This window comes from Rhinolophus ferrumequinum, chromosome 2, assembly GCF_004115265.2.
Source record: "Rhinolophus ferrumequinum isolate MPI-CBG mRhiFer1 chromosome 2, mRhiFer1_v1.p, whole genome shotgun sequence".
Taxonomy (NCBI): Eukaryota; Metazoa; Chordata; class Mammalia; order Chiroptera; family Rhinolophidae; genus Rhinolophus; species Rhinolophus ferrumequinum.
In genome coordinates, this window is record NC_046285.1 from 93498026 (window position 1) to 93524101 (window position 26076).

General features: G+C 37.9%; 1 protein-coding gene across 6 annotated transcripts in view; it reads right to left on the reverse strand.

The window, feature by feature from the left end:
• APP (amyloid beta precursor protein) overlaps positions 1–26076 on the reverse strand; it is a 245044-nt gene that overhangs the window by 118012 nt on the left and 100956 nt on the right. For all 6 annotated transcript variants that reach the window (XM_033127085.1, XM_033127076.1, XM_033127069.1 and 3 more), the window contains exon 5: positions 24638–24831. In XM_033127085.1, the coding sequence (XP_032982976.1) occupies positions 24638–24831 (194 nt within the window). The remainder of the gene's footprint in view (positions 1–24637; positions 24832–26076) is intronic.

Genomic DNA, 26076 nt, shown 5'->3' on the forward strand with positions numbered 1-26076 from the left:
GGGCACACATGTTCACATAATGTGCCACAGGAATCACTAAATCAGATTTAAGGTGTAAATTGTTAGGTGTGGTTGTGGTTGCTGAATGGAGAGTGGACCCTAGGGAGACAAGAGTGGAAGCTGGGAAGCTCGTTAGGGACATTGTGCCAGGAGCTAGAGACACAGTAGGGAGTGAGGGTAGTTCAGGAGGCCTACAGCCAAAAAGACAGTGACATCATCACCCACATACATGTCAAATGACGGCCATGATAACAATTATCAATTGCTAGGAGATAAGAATGAGATCTGACCAGATCTGGGGTGTACGGTGAGGCATCTATGAGGAAGTAAGGGATGACCGTGATGTAACCTTAAAGAGGCCCAAAGGTAATGAAGTCTGGGAGCTGAAGACAGCTCTGCACCAAGCTGAGCAGAGGGAACATGTGCAAAGGTCCTGTGGCAGGAGGGAGGAAAACCCAAGCATCTGAAATGGATTCAGCTGACAAGAACACAAAGAGTGCTCAACGAAGGTTAAATGAGCAACGGCATGGACAAGGCGTGGCAAGCTATGGCCTCTGATTTGTTTTTGCAAATCCTGTGACCTAAGGGTGGTTTTTATATTTTTAAAAAATTGTAAAAAGAAAAGATTAACAGAAATGGCGTGTGGCCCACAGAACCTAAAATGTTTACTATCTGGTCCTTTACAGAAAATTCGCTGACCCCTGGCAAAGAGGATGGACTATGGGGTAGGGTAGTTATGGGAAGAGTGTGAGACTGTGCTTTGTTCTGATTTGAAACAAAAAAGATATAATAAAACCAAGTGAAAGGGCTCTAGGCTGCCCAAATTCTCAAATTCTAGAGCAGAAACAACAGTGATCCCTGCCTCTTGCCTCCTTCAGAGCCAGTAGAATGCAGGGTCCGAGGAGGCAGGGGTTCCTCCAACATGGTGGAGAGGTTAGAAGTATGAACTCTGGGGCCACACTGCCTGGAATTGAATCCTGGCTCTTTGACCTTGAGCAAGTTACTTAACCCCTCTGTGTCTCCTTAGTCTCATCAGTGAAATGGCAAACTCATAAGAGGCACCTTCATTTACAGGGGTGTGATGAGGGAGAAAAGGGTTTATATTTGTAATGCACTTAGAACAGTACCTGACCCACAGTAAGTACCATGTAAGAGAGAAAACAAAGGCCACGCATATAGTACTTGGTACAACACCTGACAGAGTATGCTCAAAAAGCACGTTAAATAAATGAACGGCATCATGACTATATACTACTGAAATATTCCTCCAGAACACTCCAAATTGATGTATTCTATGACAATTACATACAGTTTGGTTTTCTTCTTTATTAGAAAACATGAAAGATTCAGATTTCCGGTAGCCCTAGGAAAGATCTTAAGAAAGAGAATACAAAATTCCTTCATCTCTAAAGTAAAAACAAAACAAAAAACCAGAACGGTATTATAGATTATATTTTCAGAATCCTTGTATCACAGGGCACAATATGTTAACCGAATTATTAACAGATATTAACAGAACACTACAGAATCCAGTATTAATTTCATCTGTGCATTGGTTGCTAAGATTCTTACCCATTCCAAGAATCAAATTAATTGTATTCACTAAAAGGTGCTAGGCATGAAAGAAAACTTAAAGATTATAAAACTGACAGTTTAGTATAAAATCAACTTCTCTTCACAAAAACTTGTAAATAAACTCTGCTCTGTTTAATTAATTGAGTGAACCTCTAAAGTATAGGACTGACATGAAAAAAGGTAAGAGAAGCATCACCAAGCTTTTGTGTAAACCTGTAGTACGTGGTGGACAGAACATCTGAAAAATAATTTCTCTTTTCTCCATGATGTGAGTACATGCTTATAGGTAGAAGAATATTCCAACAAATAGAGAAAAACATTGGAAATACAAATAATATCCCAAGACATGACACAAATCAAAGCATGGGTCAGTTTATAGGAAAACTGGCACGACTTCTTCAGCACATCGGTGTTGGGATATAAAAAGGTCTGTTCTGAATCTTAAGCATTAAGGATGATACATAGAGTCCGGTGGGGAAAAAACAAGCCATGAAGGTCATTTCTGGAGCTCAGGAAAAATCTGACTATGAATCCAGTATCTGCTACTGAAAAAATTATTGTTAATTTTATGGGTGAGATGGTGTCACTTGAGCACTGCAGAAAAACGTCCTTAGGTGTTAGAGATAGAAACTAAAGTACTTAGTATACTTTCTTTCTAAATTTTACTTTAAATCATAAGAAGTTTATTGAAAGGGGGAAAATGATATTCTGGCAAGACTTAAGAAATACTGTGTGTGGAATATAATTACAGTAAAAAGTTAAATTGCTTTTTTTAAAGACTATCTTGGAGGCAAGAAAAGCCATATATAATCCAAAGCAGGTTCTTTTCCTGACAGCTTTATGGACCATCTAGGATTAAGGAGAAGCACCAAAATAAAAAGTTTTAGAGTCACTTTAAACTGTTGATACGTGAAACAAAATCTTGCTTCATCAGATGCTATGTCAGAAAACTATGAATGAGCGAATTCCTCATATCTAAAGATTTGACTGTTGCTACCGTGTTTTCCCAAAAATAAGACCTAGCTGGACCATCAGCTCTAATGCGTCTTTTGGAGCATTAATTAATATAAGACCGGGTCTTATATTGTTAATTTTATGGGTGAGATGGTGTCACTTGAGCACTGCAGAAAAACGTCCTTAGGTGTGAGAGATAGAAACTAAAGTACTTAGTATACTTTAATATAAGACCGGGTCTTATATTAATTTCTGCTCCAAAAGACGCATTAGAACTGATGGCCCGCTAAGTCTTATTTTTGGGGAAACACGTAAGTACAGGTGATCTGTGTACATGTTGGAGGGAAAGTTGAAAATATATGATTTTTAGCCACTTAATATATTTGAATGTGTTCTGGGTTTCACACTAAAGTTTTTGCTGGGAATAAAACAAAAAATTCCCTGCCCTCTTGGTACTTATTTAGAGGGAAGGGGCAGAGATAATAAGAAACCAAAGCAAAGACATTATACTATCACATTACGTGCGACAAATGCCACGGAGAAAACGAATGCAGGAAAGCTAGATAAGGTAAAATAAGTTACGCTGGAGGGGGGAGTTGGAGGACTGTTAGAATTTTTAAAGAGAGTGTAAGATAAAATGCCCTGAAAAGGGAAATTTCAGCAAAAGCTTTGTGCCTAACATCTTTCCCACTGTGTCTATACACATGGTGGCACCTTACGGAAACTGTAGAGATACCTGGTCTCAGGTAGTGCCCCATTCGCAGGAAGAAATAAATGCCCCCATCCTCAGGAGGATCCAAGTACCATTTATCCCTAAAGGAAAACAAGCCATAGGCTCCCTTGCCTCTTTGTTCTGAGAGCTTGAAATAAGTATTTTTCAATTGCATGGTAAAGGTTAAGACATAAGCAGGGGAAGGACAAACGCGGCCTGCTACTATCACGAACAGTCTTGGGTTAGCCACAATATTTTGGGAAAGCATGTTTGGAGAGGAGAGGTGAAACTTTCAGTTCATTTTTCTTCAGTGAGCTAAACGTCTCTCTCTTCCAATATGCCTACTTCCTTGCCTTGGTAAGTATATTTTTATAAAAACATCGGTAGTTGACTCGAGAAATCTGTAGAGTCAAATATCGTGTACGGACACTCCTTGTACAATATGACAAATGTAGAAGGTACAGGTCAAGGAAATAAGAATAAAGTACACAATTTTTTAGGCCAAACTGCTGGGTAACAGCTGTTTCTGTGAATTCTTGTCCTTTTCTCAAGATAAAAATGACACTGCGATATACTGCAGTTACCTGGATATTCTAGCTTTCTGGGTCCTAGAGCGGGGGTTATGGTGTGGTATTTAAAGGCACATTTTCAGAAGACACCTATCATCTCTGACGTGACTGGGCAAGTGACTTCCTCTGCTGTGACTTAGTTTCTTCATCTTTAAAATGGGATGATAACATTACCTACCTCAGTAGAGGCTGTGTCAATGTGTGTCAAGCACAAGGTAAGAGCTAAATACTCTACTTATTTGCTATTAGACTATGGCTTAATTTATGACATAAATGTTTTCTTTTTCCTTTTTAATGTCATTGAGTTTTGAAAATTGTGTAAGTATCATTTGCTTTTCACATACAATGTTTTCCTTGGAGTTTATTATTTCAGAAAAACAATCTACGAAGAACTACTGTTTACTAGCACTATGCCTAGTCTGTAGTCGCTGACCACAGACTCAGAGTCCTGCAGAAACGGACAGGTAAACACACATAAAGTGGGATTGTGAGAGAGATACGCACATTAACTGTAATGGATTAAAAAAAGGAAGTCTGCTAAGAGAGCCTGGGAGGGACCGGCTGAGGAGCTAACAGGTAAACTGGAAACTGATGAATGAATAAAGCGCCCCGGAGAAACAGGGCGGGGCACCTATGAAAACATGAAGTGTCTGCAGGATCTGCAAATAGCTCCATATGGCTGGAGGTGGGGCACCGGGAAGTGAGTAGACTGTGGCCGTGGACATATTGTAACAGCCCCGTTTATCCTTCATCTACTAGTGACTCAGAACGTACCAGGAAAGCTCGAAGCAGAGGAGTGGCACGACCAGTTGTATTTCAACAAGTATGAGCTGGCAGAAGCAGGACAGATAGGTGGGGGAGTGACAGGTGGGAGGGGGAGGAGGCTCTCCAGAAACCTGGCCAAGGAGCACGAGGGAAGGGAGCGCTCTGAGCAAATAAAACGACAGAACTGGTGACCGTCTGGATGAAGGGGGTTCGTGAGAGGATGAAGCTGATGCTTTGAGATGGGGTGGAGAACGGTTACTAACGGTAACAGAGGATGCAGCAGGAAGAGCGGATGGTGAGGAATGGAGTTAAGGGCTTCAGCTCCAATAGATTTCAGATGCTGTGAAAGATACTGCTAGAGAGGCCTCCAGCTCACAGCTGGAAATGAAGGACTAGATATTTGGGCCACAAATACACAGATCTGGGAGGCACTGTTTTTCTATTTCCATTAAGTAAACAGCACTACACATGTTTGCTGTTGTTTTTCAAAACTGAAGAGCTACCGTTCGTGAAAAGACCACAGACAATGGGCCAGATGAGCCACTCACTTTCTGCATTGCTAATACGTACCATTATGAAACCACATGTAACTAGAAACAGAATCCAGCCTTCTGAACGTTAGTTACGCCATTCCTCCCTGCTTCCCCTTTTCCCCCATAAGTACAATTTAGGCTCCTTTCCAAATTCAGAGTTTGATGTAAAAAATTCCCCGAGAAGATATTTTCTAGTATCGACTAAAGAGTGTCATCGGGAACATTCTACTATATTTAAAATAACAGTATAAGAAAAGTCATTCAACAAATATTAGTGGGTATCGACTATGCAGCAGACGTTCTGCTAGATCTGAGGCTCTAAATCAGAAAAGGATGAGGCCCTGCCCTCAGGGAGCTTACATCCTATTGGGGGAGAGAAAGAAGATAAGCAAAGAAAATACTAGAAGGACTAGCTAGTTTCAGGACCAATTAAATAGGCTGCTAAAATTGAGAATATTAGGAGGAAGCTGTTTTGAAAAGAATGATCAAGGGGAATTCATTTTGAGAATTTAACAGCAAAGGGGAGGATGAAGATGGAAAAAGAAAACAAAAACAAACAAACAAACAAACAAAAAAACCAAAATGCACCAGATGCTGGGGAAAGCCTTATAGAGAGAGATTCATCAGTCTCGGGGTGTGGAACGCTTGTATGGTATGGAGGGAACAGGTGACTGGAAAGGTAGAGAGGAGCTGGGTCAAATCCATTAATATCGTTAAAGAGAAAACCACAGGCCCCAAAGACAAGTCCCTTGTGCTAAAGCCTATGACAAGAAACCTAGGCTTAACACCAGACCCAAATGCAATTTCAACCTTCTCCAGGGATGTAATCTTAATCGGTCAGCCTGAAATTTCCTGGTCCGTACCAATAAGGTCATCTGTCCAACAGGCCCTCTCCATCCTCCACTGGTGTCCCCATTCTCCTAAGGAAGCTGAGGTGATCTGCATGATAAGATCCCTGTGTTCCCCTAAGGGAAGGTAACCTTGCCTGAAACAATCCTTCCTCTCCTTTTGCTAATAATTTTCTTGTCCCGCCCCATTTCTATCTGTAAAAGCCTTCCATATTGTATAGCTTCTCAGACCACCTCTCCACTTACTAGATGGCATACTGCCTAATCCATGAATCCATCAATAAAGCCAATTAGAGCTTCACATTTACTTGACTGCATTTTTGTTCTTTAACAACACCTACACAGAATGTAGACAAGCGCCTGGCACAAAGCACATGTTCGATAATTGTTCCTGTTAACAACGTCCTCACCCTCCCAACAAAGGGCTTCGTGGCTTTTTCTCTGTGTATTTGGTACTAGACGCCACCAACACATTTTAATCTGAGGAGCTCTATTATCAACTTGATGTAGATATGTTCATTCCACACACTGGCTGCTGTATAGAGAATGGCTTAAAGTGTGTATGTGGGAAAGGTCGGCTGTATAGCAGAGAGACAATCGGAGCAGAAATTAGAAGGATATTGCAGTAACTCCAGCAAGAAATAATGGTAGTTTAGACTAGGCTCATACAGCAGTCGCTGCTATACATTCCAAGACCCCCAGTGGATGCCTGAAACAGTGGATATTGCCAAAGCCTATATATGCTATGGGTTTTTCCTACCTATACCTATCTACAATAAAGTTTAACTTATAAGTTAGTAAGGGGCTAACAACAACAATAAAATAGAACAATTATAAGAATTATAATAATAAAATAGAACAATTATAAGAATATATTGCAATAAAAGTTACATGAATGTGGTCTCTCAAAATGTCTTATTGTACTCCCCTTTCTTGTGATGATGTGAAACGATACAATGACTACGTTATGAGATGAAGTGAGGTACTCAGAACAGCACACACTTAAAACTTAAGAGTTGTTTATTTCTGGAAGTTTCCATTTAATATATTTGGCCACTGTTGACCATAGGTAACTGAAACCATGGATATAGGGGAACTTCTGTCCTGGAAAAGATGGAGAGACGTGCATGAGTCCAGAACTGACAGGATTTGTGGAAGGGACAGTATGAGTCCCAGGTTCTTAGCTCTAACTCCTAAGAGGGTGTGGGGCCATTTCTGAGAAAGAACAGCTTTGACAAATCCAAGATGTGAACCAGGGAGTGTGGGAATTAAGGACTCTCTTTTGGACATGTTAGGATTCAAATGCCTATTAAATAACCAAGCAGAGTGTGGCCTGGAGAAACTAACCTTGGCCTACTTGACTTAAAATTAGTATTTAAAGTCAAGGGCATAGATTACAGCAACCTGGGGGGAGGGGAGGAGTCGAATAAGGAAAATACTACAATCCAAAAGAGAAAACCAGAGTTAGGAATTTAAGCAACAACATTAAAAACAAAACAAAACAGTGATGACAAGATAGTTGAAAACACAAGAACAAAAAACCTCAAAGCCTTGTGCAAAGAAGTTACAGGAAAGACAGGCTGGAAGTGACAATGACAGACACGTTACATAAGATACATGTCTTCTGCGAAACAGCAAAGTTAATGGGTTCTAAGGGCTTATTTACTTTCAGGTGCCGTCTATGGACATTTCTATCCTATGAATGTTCAGCTTACTGAGCCCCAGGCCCTCTGGGCCTGTCTGGACTAGAACCTTGATTAGGCAGGTAAAGACGCTAGGAGGGAAAGCACTACCTTATTTGTTTGTCAACCAATAACGATGACAGAGCAAAAGCACATTCAGTCCTATTTAGGGGTCATGGCTAAAGATCACAGATGTTCTAAACAGTATTGTAGTTGAGACAGAGGTGGGGGCCATACAGTCTATTTACCAACGTGCACGTGGGCAGAATATTCCCAAATGGAAGTTAGAAAGGCTACCGCGTTACGAACGGTCTACGCACTGGTGCTGATAAGTGTGTTTCAGCACTGGCAGTGAGGTGTACATGAGGCTGGACTCGAGGTGGATTAGGTACATAGAGACGCCATGAAAGTGTGGCCTCGGCATCCTCTTCCTTCATGATTGGTTCTACCCTCATTAAATTTAAACGCAGTGTTGCTATCCTGTGCTTCCCTTGTACACATTTTCATAAAACCAAAGTGCTTCCACATGTATACAACTCCGTGGCTCCAATTTTCCAATAATAGTAACTATAAAATTCTCCTGCGAACTACTTGAGGCTAACACCCAAAGGATGTACCGACTAACACCCAAAGGATGTACAACCACTTAAAGGGAAACAAATGAACAGCATGTTCCAGGAGGTAAAAGATGAAAACTTTGAGATATGTTCCTTTATTAGTAAAGTTTAAGATACCATAATTCTCCTACAACCGTTTCTGAAATACACTTTGAATATAAAATTGAAGGTCTTCAAATATATAGAACTCGAAAGTAGAATGACTACTGCGATTTGAATACCTACTGAATTTCTATTCAAAATGTCCAAAAGAGCCCACATCAATTGCACATTAATTTTCTAATCCTGGGAAATCATATTTTCTAATTATCTTTTGCTTACCTAACATAAAAAAGACTCCTACTTACTTAAATTTGTAACATAAGAATAGCAACAGTTGTTTAAGATGAAAGCTTATTTTAATAATGTTCTCAACCTCATCTAGGACAGAAAGTGTTTACGGAGTCATTAGCTATTATTATTGATGATAATGATTACAAGTCCTATGACAAGGCCTTCTCTCTTAAAGGCCTAATCAAGAGGGAACATGCAATGATAGCCATGATTATCTAACCAGAGATGCGAGATCCGTCATTATACCAAAAGGAAAGCTTTTCTACCTCACAGCAGTTGGTAATGGGTGGGAGAGGGACTCCACAAAGGAAATATTCAGTCCCGCGCTGGCCTGCTCTCACTTAACAATTCCAGTGTGTGCATTATAAACAAGTCCACTGTACTTTTTAGTGCAGCAGGCTTCCATCTCTATTATTTAATTCAGTTCTGAAAGCAAGTACTGCTGTAAATTACTGCCATTTTTCCTATGTTAGAGGTAAAGAAACAGACTCAAAAAAATCTTAGGTTCAAAGCATACTTGAAACTTTTGTGAAGACATTTTTGAAGCAAGAATCATCTTATTATGAACAAGTCCTTTGTTTCCTAAACTACTTTGGGTACATCTATTACACTGGATTTCTGTTTCTACAGAAATGTCTTTCTATACAGATTAGCGCTATAATGATCATAAATGCAATACTGCACTTTCCTTTACGATGATAATCTCTTTTCCAGTTTGGTAGCTAATGTGTTAACTTTTTAGTGCCCAACAACATAAATCTCATGACTAGTGGTACTGGAGCAGCTGGCAAAAAGAGGCAGTATATATCTACCACATACTTTGATAATGCAGTAACCGCTCTTCTCATCAGATTGCCAATGGGTCCTAAGAAAACTATGGAAGACCAAATTCAACCAACAGTAAACAATGGTCTCCAATGTGAAAGAAAACTTCAATTATAGGGTAGAAGGAGATACAACAGCAAATCATTTATGTAGTTTGAATTACTATGGCTCTCAATAAAATGGTGATATCCTATAAATATATTTTCAAGTAACTTCAAATACTACACTATACTTTTGAATATCCTTGGGTAGTCCATTCCAAAATTACACATTATACTTTACTAAAACAATACCATCAATGCACAAACATTTATAGCCTATTATGTTCTCAATACTCGGTTCTCTTTATCACTGTTTATATGGTACAACATGTTTGGTAGAAACAGGACTAAACAACAACAATGAACGTCCATTCATCCGTTGTATCTCCAAAAGCGTGAAGATAACCAGATTTTCTGTGCCCTTCACTTATTTTTTACCTTGATGACAAATGCATAGAGAATTAATAAAATGTAGAGCTGAAGAAACCACTACTGCTGGGATTATTTAAAAACCTATAAATATTCCTAATTCGTACTTTCAGTTACCTTCACAAAGTATATCAAGATGATATTAAATAGTATGATATTGGTTTATGTAAATACCATTAGGGAAAGAGGTTGAGGACAATAAAAAATTACAGGTATAATGTTCTTATTTTCTACAATCATCTTATTAATTAAAGGTAACCATAGCATCCGATACAAGTAAAATCATACCCATTTAAGTTGCTTCAATATGACCAGTGATAAAGTTTAACAAAAAGAAAATATGCCTGTCTTTATGATATGTTGTGTGCAGGAGAGAGAGAGGGAGAGAAGAGGAGTAGGAGAGAGTTTAAATAAATAATGTCATCAATACCAAGGGTATGTTTAATATGCTCAATTACAAAAAAAATAATTTATTTATATAACATAAAACAAATATATACAAAATGATTGAAAAAATATTACTAATAGTCATTTCAACACTTTATAAAATATTTAGCTTGAACTACTGTATTTATTTAATAGCAATAAACTACTTTAAAAACATTATAGATTTACGCTTGTTATTAGCTGTCATTTGTACATTAGTTATTGTATATTTTAATTAAGATTGTTCTGTTAATGACTCATTTCATATAGGAAACATGCTATGGGTTAAGTAAGGAAACAATTTCATTTTCAGATAAGTGAGCCTATCTTTGAAAGAAGGAAAGGGTACTAAAGTACAGAAAACCAGTGAGGACCATTTCAAAACAAACGAAACATCAATGGATCATGATGACGGAGGATATATAAAAGTCAACATATGTAAAATTCAGCTTCAGCTAAGTGAAATAATACCACCAGCTATAATTTCACATGAAAACACTGCAAATGGAGGGTGGAGAAAGAAGCTGAAGTTGGTTCCTACTTAGGAAAAGTTTATGTTTATACTCTACTCAAAGGAAAGTTTTGAGTATCTCGATATTATTTCCTATATGATTGACTTCATTCCAATACAAACACTGCCTATTAAAACTTTGCTGAGTGTTCTGTGATGAGTTCTGGGTACTAGTTTAGACTGAGAGGGAGACATCACGTACTATAGTTTGACTTCTGATCTTAGGACTGCTGGAAGCCAACTTATATAAAACTAACTTCCAAATAAAGACACAGCATGCAACTGATTGTTACCAAGGATTTGATGAGCTACATAGCTCAAGGAAAGGACACCTCTTTAGGTATGACATGCTGAATCTTGAGGCCAAAGGAAAAAAAAACGAAACAAAAAACAAAAAGGAGTGGTTTCCAATGAAGATAATCCCCAGATACTGGTTTGAACAAGGAGTTTGTGTTTGGGCATACGACTGTCAGAAACCAGTTAAAATCAGAAGGACTTATATTTTCTTCCTCTTTTCCTACTATTTTTATAATCTAGGGAATTCGGACAGTTTCATTAAAAGATATTAGAGGGATAAAGAGAGACCTTTTATGCCTCAGTGGCATAAAATTCTCAGCACCAAATGATCCAATTCTCCAAATAACTCTTACAGATGAATTGCTCCCCAGTACTTCTCATCCAGCCATATCCTGTTACTAGGGCAGCTTGTGCCATTAGGTGCTTAGCAAGCATGTGATCACTGCCACTGCCACAAGTAGCTCAGATGGCAGCAACCCAGCCCTGCACTTCAAAGGCATCTGCACTTCCAGCAGTCACCTGCCTGCAAACCAAAACACACCCCACTGGTTTGGCCATACATCTGTAATCTGGTTAAGGCTATTAAAGTGTTTTGTGTTTCATATTGACATACATGCGGTCCAAGCTTATTAAATACAGAAACTCAGCATTTTTTATTAAAGCTGGCAGCCAGTTCCCTCAAGAGAAAATGCAAGCTTCTGCTACTCTCCTATTCATCATTTTCAAATTAGTTTCCTCATTTCAGTACAAGACTCAGTGATACAGTTACAGCCTCAACCAGTACTAGAAGCTGCCAACCCAGCATCGTGAACATTACGTCTCAAAGCCACAAAGTGTTTCATCAAATCCCTTCTTACTTGACTCTTCCGCTGGCAAAGACTAACGAATGTCATTTATCGTTTGTATAATTCACTTGTAATCCTCTAAAGCTGTTATTTTCCCCCTTGACCAGTGGATACCACTTGCTCAAAATGCAAGAAGAAAAGCAGCTGATGATTATTATATATTCAAAGAATTCTGACTCCAGAGATCCAAGTAGGACGTCAAATAACGCTCTCTCTAGTGGAGCAAACAAACTCTCTCACAACCAACTTTAAAGACAACGTACTGACCTACTGATAGTCATACATTCTCACAATAGCCTCAGCTCACATCCCAGACTCACCGGAAGACAACATGTGTGTAACTTACCACGTGATTCAATCATAGGCTTTCACATAGGACAAAGAATGCATTTGTAAAATGCACCCTCCATACCACCAACTGGTGATTATTTTCTGAGAAAAGTTCTTGGAGCACTCAGACCAGTTAAACTGGCTTTCAACTATACCTAGCAGTGTGCCACTCACAAATGAAATGTTAACAAGAGCTTTTTAGGCTGATTGCAATAATGACCATGATCAAGATTTCACCCCGTATGCTGAACATCAATCAGTATGTGTGGGTCTCTGCTCAAGTTTCTGGGAAATGACAAGTCCTGGGCTGCATCCAGCATTATTAGTAACCCTCCTTGTTTCTGGAACAAAGTGGAGACCTGAATCTCCAGAGGGCTTAATAAAAGAATTAAAACAAAAAATCTCATAATCGTGCTCATGTAGGATGCAAAAAATTACGTCAAGCCACAGAGACTGAATCTGCAAAAATCCTAATAGGAATATATCAGCAAATATGGAAACCAAAACAGTGGTGTACAGACTGGGAATGTTCAGTATACACCCCAATCTTCAAGAAAGGAGATGCCACGGAGGGCATTAACTGGAGAACCACTGCTCTCATTTGCCATGTAAGTGAAGTGATGCTCAAGGTGATACAACAAAGGCTCCTACCTTATATGGAGCAAGACATGGAGAATGTTCAGAAAAAGGAAGAGACACTCGAGATGGAACTGTGAAGCATTCTTTGGATATTGCAGTGCTCCAAAGGATTTCGGGTCAGTCTATGTTTCACAGACTCCAGTAAAGCCCTGACTGCTTCAGTTGTGAAAACCTGTGGGTTGCTCTGAAGGAAATGGTGGTACCTCAGCATTGGACTGTCCTGATCTGTATAACCTGTATTGTGGACAGGAAACCACTGTCAGGACAGAATATGGAGAGACATGGTTTCCTACAGACAAAGCTGTCGGACAAGGGTGCATTTTATCTCCCCATTTGTCTAATCTGTACACAGAACATACACGAATGGCTGGGCTAGACAGAGGAAGGAGTGAAAATTGTTGGATGAAATATCAATATCTTAAGATATGCAGATGACACCATCTGATGGGCAGAAAGCAGCCATGATATAAAAATGACTTCTGATGAAAGTGAAAGAGGAAAGTGCCAAAGCAGGACTGCATTTGAACGTCACACAAGACAAAAGTCATGACTACAGAAAAAATACACAAACTTAACAAAGACAATGAAGATGTTGGAATTGTTAGATTTTGCTTATTTTGTTTCAGTCATCAATTCAAATGGAGATTGTAGCCAAGAAGTCAAGAGAAGCCTGAGACTCAGAAGGGCAGCAATGGAAGGATGAGGAAAGATCACCAAGAACGAAGACGTTAGAGAGTGTCGTTAGAGACCAAGGCTAAGATCCTCCACACCCTCGTATTCCCAATTACTATGTATGGATGTAAACATTGGACAGTGGAGAAGTCTGATAGGGGGAAAAATGATTCCTTTGAAATATGGAGGAGAGCTTTATGGCTACCCTGCACTGCCAGCAAGATGAACAAGCGGGTCCTAGATAAACTAAACCTGAAATATCGCTGGAGGCCAAAATAACAAAAAACGGAAGCTGTCCCACTTCAGGCACATCGTGAGAAGGCAGCGTTCTTTGGAAAAGACAAGAACGCTGGGAAAAACAGAAGGCAGTAGGAAAAGAGGAAGACCAAATATGAGATGGAGTGATTCCATAAAAGCAGCACAGGCATACATCTATAGGAGCTGAGCATGGCTGAGGACAGGGCATTGTAGACATCACTCATTCACACGGTCACCAGGAGTTGGAGTCGACTCAACAGCACAAAACACACACTTGCTGTTATGTTTAGAAGGTCTGTCAGACATTTCCATTAGGACATAAGCTCTATTCCAGATCCATATTTTTGGGTTGTTTGCATTTTTGTCCATAGGAGATCAGGGTGAGGCAAAAGCTTGGAATGGAAGATTTTTTTTTTTTTTTGAAAGAATCATCTCCCTAGCTGTCCAGTACTGAGGAAACCTCTAAACCAGTTTCTCAACCTTGGCTCTATTGACATTTCTTTGTTGTGGGGCTGTCCTATGATATTTGGATGTTTCGCAGTGTTCTTGATCTCCACACATCAAATGTCAGGAGCACGTCCCAGCTTTGACCACTAAACATGTCTGTATACATTTCCAAAGGTCTCTTGGACAGCAAAATCACCCAAAGTGGAGAACCATTGCTCTAAACTGATGTTTATTTATTCATTTATAAATCACACAATGTCTGCAACAGCTGATGGAGTTGCACTACTAGTCTCATGACGGTAACTTGTACTTTCTAAAATTTTTGCCTACTGTTACTTTTACTAAAGCTCCAATTTCACACGAGGGAACAAAACATGTTTGCTAGTACAAAGAAGAAAGCCAACTTAAGAATGAACTTTTATCCAAAAGCTCAACGAGAGATGAATCTTACCTTCACTTATAACTATAATTTCAATTCATTTTATTCTATTTTATTTCATGTTTTTAAGCAATGAAAAGATATTTAAGAAGTAGTAACTAAAGTAAAAGGGTTAAGCAGTTGTAATAAATCTTCCAGAGCTCCCAGCATTACCCCCCAGCAAAGTTCCTAGCTTTAGAGACTCCTGATATAATTTCACTTAATTATTGCTTGTCTGGAATGACATTCCTTAGCTTTTGTTTTAAAGCCCAATCAGTTTAACCTTGAGTTACAATTATGTCTGTGTATGCATTTGATATGGATGTCAATTCAATTCAGCCCAAATGTTTGTTGAGCACCTACCTTGTAGAAAATTACGCTAAGTATTTTAATGTATAAAGTCACACAAGACACAAGTCTCATAACAAATATAAACTCTTGATAAGCAGGATACACTATTTACCCTCAAAACACCATCAGCGTCCACTGGACATAATTTTACCTTTTGAATTTCATTTTGAATGGTTTTATTAACTTGTAACCACATTTAGTTGACATTTCTGATTTTTATACTCTGTCAGTGTAAAATGTGTTAGTGTTATTTTTTTTTAAAAAATCAAATGAAACTCGATCCTGTAATTACCATCTCAATCCACTGGAACTTTTTATATCTCTAAGGGTTTTTCGAACATTTTCTTATTTATATCACCCCACAAAAATTATTTCATCATTATTCATTAACTATGTCCACCTATGCTAAGGAAGATTAAACAATATGACAATGAAACAAGAAAGGAATTGTCTAAAAGGATGATGCAATAAGGAAGTTATTGCAGTTTTATTACTGTGTCCCCCAAATATTCCATCATCTTTCAAGAAAGTATGTAAGAAACCTAGAGATTTTCATTGAATATAACTGAAAACCAAAGAAGTTCATTTTCCATTGGCAAACAGGAGAAAATTGACAGGGGATACTTCACAAATATTAGACAAATCCGAAGATGGATGAAATTGATCACGTAAGCAAAACTTCATACCATGAGTCTTCAGATGATACCCTGGATGAATTTTCTCAAGCTCAGGAAGTAAAAAGTGAGCAATGATTTTTCTAAGAACAGTATTCTCATTCATTTAGCCGTTCAACAGGAAGGATGACATCATTCAATATTTTGCAGAAAAAAAGGAACCAACCACTGACAGTAGCCTCTCCTCATTTATGATGCTTGTGCAACAAATTGTATTGTTTGTGGAATTGTATTGTTTGATACAGTTCAGAAGTAGACAAACATCAAAGGCAGAAATGTCTATAAAAGTGATTAGAAGTAAAGAATCAATGCAGACATGAAAAAAAAGGTCTAGATTTATGATTCTAATAGGCCCTTATAATCTAAACTTGAAACTATTTTGTAATTATTGATAGAAAATGAATGTCCTCTCTTCAACAAAATTATGAGCTCTCAAAGTTTTAAAAGTATTGACATTTTACAATTATCAAGTGAAAATGGAAATGCAAGAAAAAGACCAAGAAATACAACAGGCTAGAACCTAAAAAAGATGTATTTGAAATCTAAAAATCAGTATTTATAAGATTGATATATTCTAGGTTCATGCATAACAGGTTGATTAGCAGCTAGCTGCATTCATTTCAGAAATCCCTACCTTAAAAACCAGAAAAAGATGGAATAAAACTCTGAGTTTATTATATTTAATTTGTAATTCAAATTAAAACATTTATTATATTAATTCTTATTAAAATTTCTAAATGAAATTATTTCTCACTATCTCTTTATTCTTCTATAAATCATTTGTAAAATAATTTAAACACACAAAATAATAATAATAAAAAGGGCCACTGTACCCAGACGGTCATTGGTACTGGGCTGGCTTTTCTGGTACAGTGATGGGCAATGTGATCATCACAACAGATGCAGCTGACTGGACTCAGTGAATGTTGTAGGGCACACACACACACACACACACACACACAGTCAAGAAAACTTCAATCAACTCAAGAAAATGCTCCTGTCCTAAATAGACATTTTTCTTTTTTTATTATTATTAGTTTCAGGTGTATGAAAGAATGTAATAGTTAGACATTTATACCCCTCACAAAGTGATAACCCCCCACCCCCAATCTACTACCCCTCTGACATCGTATATAGCTGTTACAGTTCCACTGATTCTATTCTTTATGCTGTACTCCACATCCTGTGGCATTCATTATTATTCAGCTTCAATTTCAGGTGTACACTGTAGTGGTTAGGCACCTACACCGTCCATGAAGTGGTAATTTCTCCAAAGAGGACATAGAAATGGCCAATAGACATGAAAAAATGTTCAACATCATTAATCATCAGAGAAATGCAAATAAAAACCTCAGCGAGATATCATCACCTCACACCAGTCAGAATGGCTATCATCAACAAGACAAATAAGTGTTGGAGAGGCTGTGGAGAAAAAGGAACACTCATATACTGTTGGTGGGAATGCAGATTGGTGCAGCCGCTATGGAAGGCAGTGTGGAGGTTCCTCAAAAAATTAAGACTAGAATTATCGTATTACCCAGCAATCCCTCTCCTGGATATAGACCCAAAAATCTGAAAACATTGATTTATAAGAAAGATATATGTGCTCCGATGTTCACTACAGCTTTATTTATGGTGGCCAAGACGTGGAAACAACCAAAGAGACCTTTGATAGATGATTGGATAAAGAAGATGTGGTACATATACACAATGGGAAATTATTGTCATTAGAAAAGATGAAATAGTGCCATTTCTGACATGGATGGATCTTGAGATTATTATGCTAAGTGAAATAAGTCAGACAGAAAAAGTTGAGAACCGTATGATTTCACTGATCTGTGGTATATAAAATTGAAAACAACAAAGGAACGAGACAAACAAATAAAAAAACGAAAACTCAGGCACAGACAATAGTTTAGTGATTACCAGAGGGGAGGGGGCAAGGGACTGGTAGATGAGGGCAAATGGGATCAAATATATGATGATGGAAGGAGAATGACTGGGGGGTGAACACACAATGGGATATACAGATGATGTAATATAGAATTGTACACCTGAAACTATGTAACTTTACTAATAATTGTCACCCCAATAAACTTAAAAAAAAAAGAAAGAAAATGCTCCTGAGCTATAAAATACAATACACACACACACACACACACACACACACACACACACAAACACACATCTTCAAAGAAGGGCATGATGAGATACAGTCAAAAACAATCATTCATCTGGATCTATCGTCAACGGCTTTATTTTTCTTTAATCAAAAGGAAAAGAAAAAAAGATCATCTAATTATCTAGGAATATACACGATTTTACTTCTCAGCACTTTCCAATAAGGACTGCAACCCTAAAAACAAGAAAATATATCATTCAAGATTCTGTTTTGAAAAAAATGTCACGACCTATTCCCAAAAGGAAAAGTGCTACTTATAAGAATTAGAGGTTCTTCCCCTAAGTCATCTGCTTTACAAATTCAAGAAACTCCTGCGGACTGTGTGCTGTCAGTAGGATTCTGCAGTTCCAGGAGGGGAAAAATTCACCCTCCAGGTCCTCACTCCCAAGGCTCGGCTGGTCTGACAGTTACAAGTTAGTTTTCCAAATGAACTCTCCTATGGAAAAATTTTTACCTATCATGGCTGGACTCTGTGTATATTAACATAAATAAGCTACGTTACTAATCGCATAAATAGATATTCTGAGGTGTCTGAGAACTGAATCACGACAACACTGGAGAGAGAAACACTGAGTTATTTACAAATGACTTTGGGAACAATAAATGCTTTGTCTATACTTAATCCTTTAAAAGACATACATCGTTTTCAAAGAAGTCATAAAACTGAGCTCATCTCACAAAGAATGTTTCTCTAAATGCCTCATTAGCAGTAGGAAAACACTCATCTCCTACCGAAACAAATCTCATTAGCTACCAACCAACAAAGTATATTAAACTGTGGATCAAATTTCTTTTCAGACTTCCCCTTGTTTTTCCCTTTCTTAAAGAATTCTCCCATAGCATCCCCTGAGGATATTTTAAGCAAGTGTGTTAAACACCTATTCTGATTCTGTATTTTAAGTGTCACAGGAGGGCTGTTTCCTGGAACTGGGAAGCCGTCAGCTGGCAGGAGCCCAGCTTGTGTGCGGGTCAGTGATGCAACATCTCTTTCACTTTGTCCATTGACTTTCACGGTTGAGAATGAAGGACACACCTGCCCATAGGACTGCCAGAAAAACGAGTTCAAAAATGAAGTGATGAAAGTGACCTGATATCCTAGTTATATTACATTCAAACCAATTCTTTTAAACCTTAGAAAAGATGAACAGTTACAAAACTTAATAAAGATTTAGAGTTCAACCTTAGAAGATGATGCTGGGTACAGCCACCATTTGTCTTAGTGGAAAATAAAGAGTAATTAGAAATTTCAAGTATTTAGAAGTACATTGTCCAATACATGAAGCACTTCAAAGGTGGCTAGTGCAAAATGAGATGTTCTATAACTGGAAAATATGATCTAGATTTTTCAGACCTCATATGAAAGAAACAAAAAAATGTGAAGTATCTCAACAACATTTTCATATTGGTTGCAATGTTAAAATTATAATATTTTGAATATATTAGATTAAATATAGACACTATTAAAATTAAATTTACCAGTTTCTTTTTGGAAAATGTAAAAGTACATATGTGGGTTACATTATATTTCTATTAAGCAGCTTTGAGTTAAACACTAGAGGTCCTATAACATGCACTTATGGATCACAAAGTCCTTTCCAAAAGCTATGAAAAAAAATAAAAGCGAGCAACTCAATTTGGCTAGTATTTCTTGAAGGCCAATGTGCAAGACATACCTGGTATATAAGTTATCATTTAGATTCTAGTACATAAAAAGAGATACGACTATAATTAATTGCAAGAGAAGTCACAGTACTAACATGTGTTTTAAGGATACAAAGGAAAAGAGTAGCCTAGCAAGAAAAGTAATACTGCAAGGGGTAATCATTAAAAAATTGTATCTTTTTTGGGTGAACACTAAAAAACATACAGGATTTTACAGGTCATTGTAAGATGCAGCACTTTAGAATTGAAAATTATCTTTGTGGTACGTTAACAGCATTTAATGAAATAGGAAAAACATTTCAGAAGGGACAGAAAGGTGGGAACAAAAGCCCAGAGAAAGAAAAGGCCAAGGGCTTTGGGGTGACAGTAGATAAAGTGAGGTATGTGTGTAAGGCTGAAAATGCAAGCCAAGGTCAATTCATGAGTTTTGAAGAGCCAGCTGGAGAACTTGGATTTTACTATAGGCCTCAGGAACTGTCAAGTATTTCCTACCAAGTGTCAATAGCAGCGAGAACATGTAACAGGCATATTGCTATGGCACGGAGAATTATCTCGGGAGAGAGTAAACAAAGGCTTGGGGGACAGGTAAAATGAATTCCAAGTAACAGGAATATAAGTCAGTGTATGAATGAGTCTTACAAGAATACACACAAGTACAGGGGTAACAGAAGAAAGTGAGGCATTGATGTAGTAAGGAGTAATCAAAGAAAGTGGTCTCGGTGGAAGTATATGATGACCTCAACTCAGGCCGTGGCAGTACAGGAAACAGCAGGTTTGTAGGTAGAGGTGAAGGAGCAAATGATAGGGAGACTGGAAATGCAAGAATGGTTGTATGGATTGCAAATAAACATATGAAAAGATACTACACATCATATGCCATTAGGGAAACACAAATCAGAACAGTGAGATACCACCACACACCTATTAGAATGGCCAAAATTCAGAACACTGATGACATCAAATGCTGGTGAGAATGTGGAGCAGTAGGAACTCTCATCCATGGCTGGTGGGACGGCAAAATGGTACAGCCACTTTGGAAGACAAGTTTGTCGGTTTCTTATAAAACTAAACATACTCTTACCATACAATCCAGCAGTCGTGCTCCTTGGTATTCAACCAAAGGAACTAAAAACTTCAGTTCACACAAAAATCTACACACAGTTGTTTATAGAGCTTTATTCATAACTGCCCAAACTTGGAAGCAACCAAGATATACTTTAGTAGGTGAATGGATGAATGGTGGTACATCCACAATGGAATATTATTCAGCACCAAACAAAAGAAAAAAAAAGAGCTATCAAGCCATGGAAGAACCTTGAATTCATTATTACCAAGTGAAAGAACCCAATTGGAAAATACCAAATACTGTATGATCCAAACTATATGATATTCTGGAAAAGGTAAAACTCTGAAGACAATAAACTCTGAAGACAACAGAAACATCAGTAGATGCCAGGGGGTGGGAGTGTGCGAAGGATGAAAAGGTGGAGGAGAAAAGATTTCTAGTGAAAATGTCTGTATGGCACTATGATTGATACATGGCATTGCACATCTGTCTAGACCCACAGAATCCACAACACTAAGGGTGAACCATAATGTCAATTCTGGACTTTGGGTGACAACTATGTGTCAATACAGGTTCATCAACTGTAACAAATGTACCACTTGGGTGAGGGATAGGGATAATGGGGGAGGCTGTGCATGTGTGGAGACAGGAGGGGTATGGGAACTCTCTGTACCTTCTCTTCAATTTTGCTGTGAACCTAAAACTGCACTTAAAAATATAGTCTTAAATAAACTAAAAAATATAGGAAAGATAAAGGAGGTAAACAAGTTCAAACACAACCGGATCATAAAAGGAAAGGTAAGAAACAAGGGATGGGAGAAGGTACCGAGAGACAATGAGGCATGTGAAAAATTGACTAGTTTATTCAACAAACATGTACTAAGCAACTACCCAGTACCAAGAGCCATGATGCAGAAATTCACCACGAATGAGTGCGAAGAGGTCATCTGCAGAGCATGAGGGAGAGGGATGCTGGGATCCAAGGGAAATCAAGTTGGCTTGCATCAACTGCTCTGTGAAAGGTGATAGGTCACCAGATAGAGCTATTAGGTGCATCCAGAAACATTAAGATCCCAGCTGATGTTACAGCATGAATAAGAAATAAACTGGTAGGGTTACATGACTTGATACATCAACCTTAGAAAAGTCAGAAGCAATTAAAAAGAGAAATTAATTTTTCCCAGATATGGAGCATTGACAAAAATATGTTTAGAAAATGTGAAGGGTATCAAGTCCAGGATAGATATATGAATAAGCATGTAACAACGGTTAGCCATTGAGTCCATACTGATTATAAATGACAAAAAAAAAAGTGATAATGGTAAAAGCCTTGTTTAGGTGATTATGAGGGAAGGATAAAATTCAGTAGGATCTGATGAGCTACATTTTAGGTTTAAGATCAGAAAGATCATGGTCAGAAAAGAATGTCAAAGCTGGAAATCCTAAGTGACTACAGAGTCCAAGGGATGACTGTGTAGTATACACAGCAGAAAAGGAATCTAAATAAGAGCGACTAGGAAGGAGCTGGCTAGCATTTCAACTGGTATCAACTTGGACAGTGATAGAACTAAAGACAGAAATAGGTAGTGCGACTACATGACCTGGTTTGTGTGGGTCCTTTTGTTTACGACTACAGTCCTTGTGTGAAATCTGGTTGGGATAATAAATTGTCTAGTTGCCCTAGTAGTAAGTAATACAGTAAAGGAAAAGAAAAAAGAAAAACCTGTGTTAAAGAATAACATAATAGTGTCTTATAATTTGGTGACTGTAATAAAGAGGACAGATAGTGGTATAAACAGAGATAGATATCAAAGAAGGGAGATCCTGAATGACAGTCATAGATAAATGAAGCACTCAGGGCTAGAACCGGAAGCTCTGTGGATCTCTTTCCAGGACTGGTAAGAAGGAGTATAGAAAAAGAAAAGGCCACTGAGGGGGTTTCATAAGATATGATGTCAGCAATGCTTTCAATTAGCTCAGTAAGTTGTAAGGGGTGTAGGACAAAAAGATGAACACACATTAAAATCTATTCCCAATAAAAAAGGTTTCATAAGACATAAAAAATGAAATTACAATAGAAAGAGGGCTTGGTAAAAGCCCATCTCTCTCAGGATAAAGCAATAATACCTATTTTTAATTACAAAAGTCCATTGTATATGAATGGTCACGAATGGCGGGTCACCAAACTTGACTCAGGGCTACAAGTACACAGCTAGCTAGCTCTGCATGTTTTTAACAGCAGCCATAGAACTTACTTGGTTTATTCACTATTTTTGGTTTGCTTGCTAAGTATACAGTCAATTCAATAATGGGAAGTGATCAAGTTTCCAATAGACTTGAAACAAAGAAAATGGCTGTCCAACTTCAAATTTCCCTGTGTAAAACTGGTTGCACTGGCATGCAAAAACTTGTTCAATAAGTCACTGAAACTTTCAAATCTAGATGTGACTGAGGAAGAATATGAAAAAGCTACAAAAACAGTTAAGAACTAGGCAACTCCAACTTTCAGACAAAGTGGCGATTAAACCCAAACCAATGGACTTTCCTACCTCTGGCACATGGAACACAGGTGAGGGGACTGGCCATGGCCCAGACCACAACCAATTATTCCAAGGGGAAAAGCTCAGAAGCTTTCCCACCGGCAAATCCTGTTCTCACTGATGCTTCCTCCCCTGGGAGAAGAAGAGTTTATACTATTTAACTTGCAAACTTTTATAACTATAAAGAAGTATTATTGTAAGCATACAGCTGACTTTTCATTATTTCTTTCTTTTGTTTTTAATAATTTCTTTCTTTGTTTGTTTTATGTAGTTTTGTGCCTGCTACAGGGAACACGATTTTTCTAAACTTAGTAAAGAACACAAAAGAGCTTAATGAACAAAAAGAGAGTCATGATGAAACTGGGCAATAGCCACTAAAATGAAGCCTGGCATTATCACCTGATAAGGAAGGGCAACTAGGACTCCTCAACGTACCTAGATCCTTATATGTTTGTAAAATACATCTGAATTTTTGTAGCATTATTTTTTAAATTCTACAAAATAGATTATAAAAAATATGGACCTGACTACATAAAAGTCAGAAAATTTTATATTAATAGCTATCAGTCTTACAATTCAGATGTACTCTTCTATTTGGAGATCTGTGATACTAGGGAATATCTGAGAGAACACAGAAGGAAGAGAAGTCATATAATTATCATCGCCTTTTGGGGGATGATAAGGCATGAAACTGATGACGGAAACAGATGGACTTTCTAACCCAAAGATTCTGGTTTTATTGTTCTATTATCTGAATGTAGGTGTTGGCCTTATAATTAAAAATAAGAATCTCTAAATTATAGGATTACGATCCCCAAGAAAAACAGATGAAAATATATTTCTTAACAATAATGAAATCAAAGACAGTTAAAAAACTTTATCTAACATTTACGGATGCCTCCGACTTCATTCCAAAGGAAAAGATGATAAAAGGCCAAAAACAAAATTAAACAAAACAAAAAAACCCCTCAAATATCCACAAAAACAAAACAAGAAAACCAAACCCAAACCTTTCTTAACAATATTTCAGATTGAGCTAATGATTGATGAAACAATCCCAAAATACTGTTTAAAAAGCTATTTCCGACTTATAGATCAAAGAAGAATGTCATGTCACTCAGATTTCCATTTTCTGTAGAATTACAACTGACCTACTATAATATCAGTATAATTTTGATCCCAACTCTCGAGATTAAAATAAAAGAATTAAAATTAACTCAGCGATGGCTGATCAATTCTATTAAAATTAAACAGTAGGCCATAGCCATAACAGGACCACATGGTTAGATTTTTTTTTTTCCCTAAAAGCAAACTTTGGCGGGAGTGGGCAGAGATCCGATTAATGAGAAGGATAAAGACACATTTATAGGAGAAAACAAACCCCTATGCTGGATATTTTAGCATCTGTGAGGGCCGGAACACAAAGGTCACCTTACCTCCCATCTGGGTAGTCTGTATCTGCTCCACCCCACCAGACATCGGAGTCATCCTCTTCGGCGTCGGCTGAATCGATATTGTCACTTTCCTCGGCCAGTGGGCAACATACAAACTCCACCCCTCGGAACTTGTCAATCCCACAGGGCAGCAGCATGCCGTAGTCATGCAAGTTGGTACTCTTCTCACTACAGGTCTAGACAAGGGAAAGGGAAAACCGTGAGGGTGGTAGAGGAGGCGTGTTTCTTTGTAAGAAAATCTCGAATATAAAAATCAACACAGAGACCCAATTTACCAAGAACCAATTTTATAATAGAAAAAATCATTTGCTTTTGGAGTGTTGGAAATTTCCAACAGTTTCTTTAGCACAGGCTACTTGGTATTCTTAGTGCTTAACTGGATTCCTTATAAGGATATGTTGTTATACTATAGAAATTAAGAAAAAGAATGGGAACGGAAAGTAATTGGGAAATAGGATGTAGGAAAAGCCTGCACTGGTGAATACATATCAGAGAATCAATGCTTTCTGGATGCATTAGTGTATCAGGAAACAGTGATGGATGGCTCCCCAACTCACTTCCACCTCCACTACAGATGGAAGTTTCTCTCACTTGGACCTGACTTGTTCTAGAAATTCTAACTCTTGGCTCACTTCCAGAATAACAGTCCTGGGAAGAGAAGAAATTATTCTCTGCTATAAATCAGAAAATATAGTCATTAGAGATTTCTCATTCAATATCTTTTTGCTTTCCTGGGATTTGCTAAATTTGCACAAACCTAGATTTCCATAAAGCTTTGAAAGCATCCACTGGTAACAGAGGAAACATTAATAATTCAACACATATATGTAAACAATGAAAATATTACAGAATGTATTTTTGACCTCATAGGAATTAGAGTCATTTTATTTCTTTGTAACAAAAATTTATTTTTTGAAAACTCAAGAAGAAATGAAAAATAAGGTTATCAGATGGGTACCTGGACTTTAAACTGCCTGGTTATTTTCTTAAGATCAATAAGCTCTTAAACCATTTTCAAAGAAAGAAAACATTATTTTACACAGCAACTTATATTATTATATAAAAGTCAAAATTAATGCTAAAATTTAAGTGGTGTATTTTGCCAAACAGCTTTAAGTCTGTGATACAACTTACACTGAGCTAGATCAGAGTTTCTCAACCACAGTAGTATTGATATTTTGGTCCACATAATTCTTGAGTAGGGGCGACTGCCCTGTTCACTAAAGAATGTTTAGCTGAATCTCTGGCCTCTAGACAACCAATGCCCATAGCACCACTCCTTCCAATTGTGACAACCAAAAATGTCTCTAGACACTGTCACATGTTCCTGGTGAGGGATGGGGAGCAAAATTGACCTCATTTGAGAACCACAGTGCTAGGTAAAGGAACCTAACTCTAGGAGATTGATCTCACCACACACG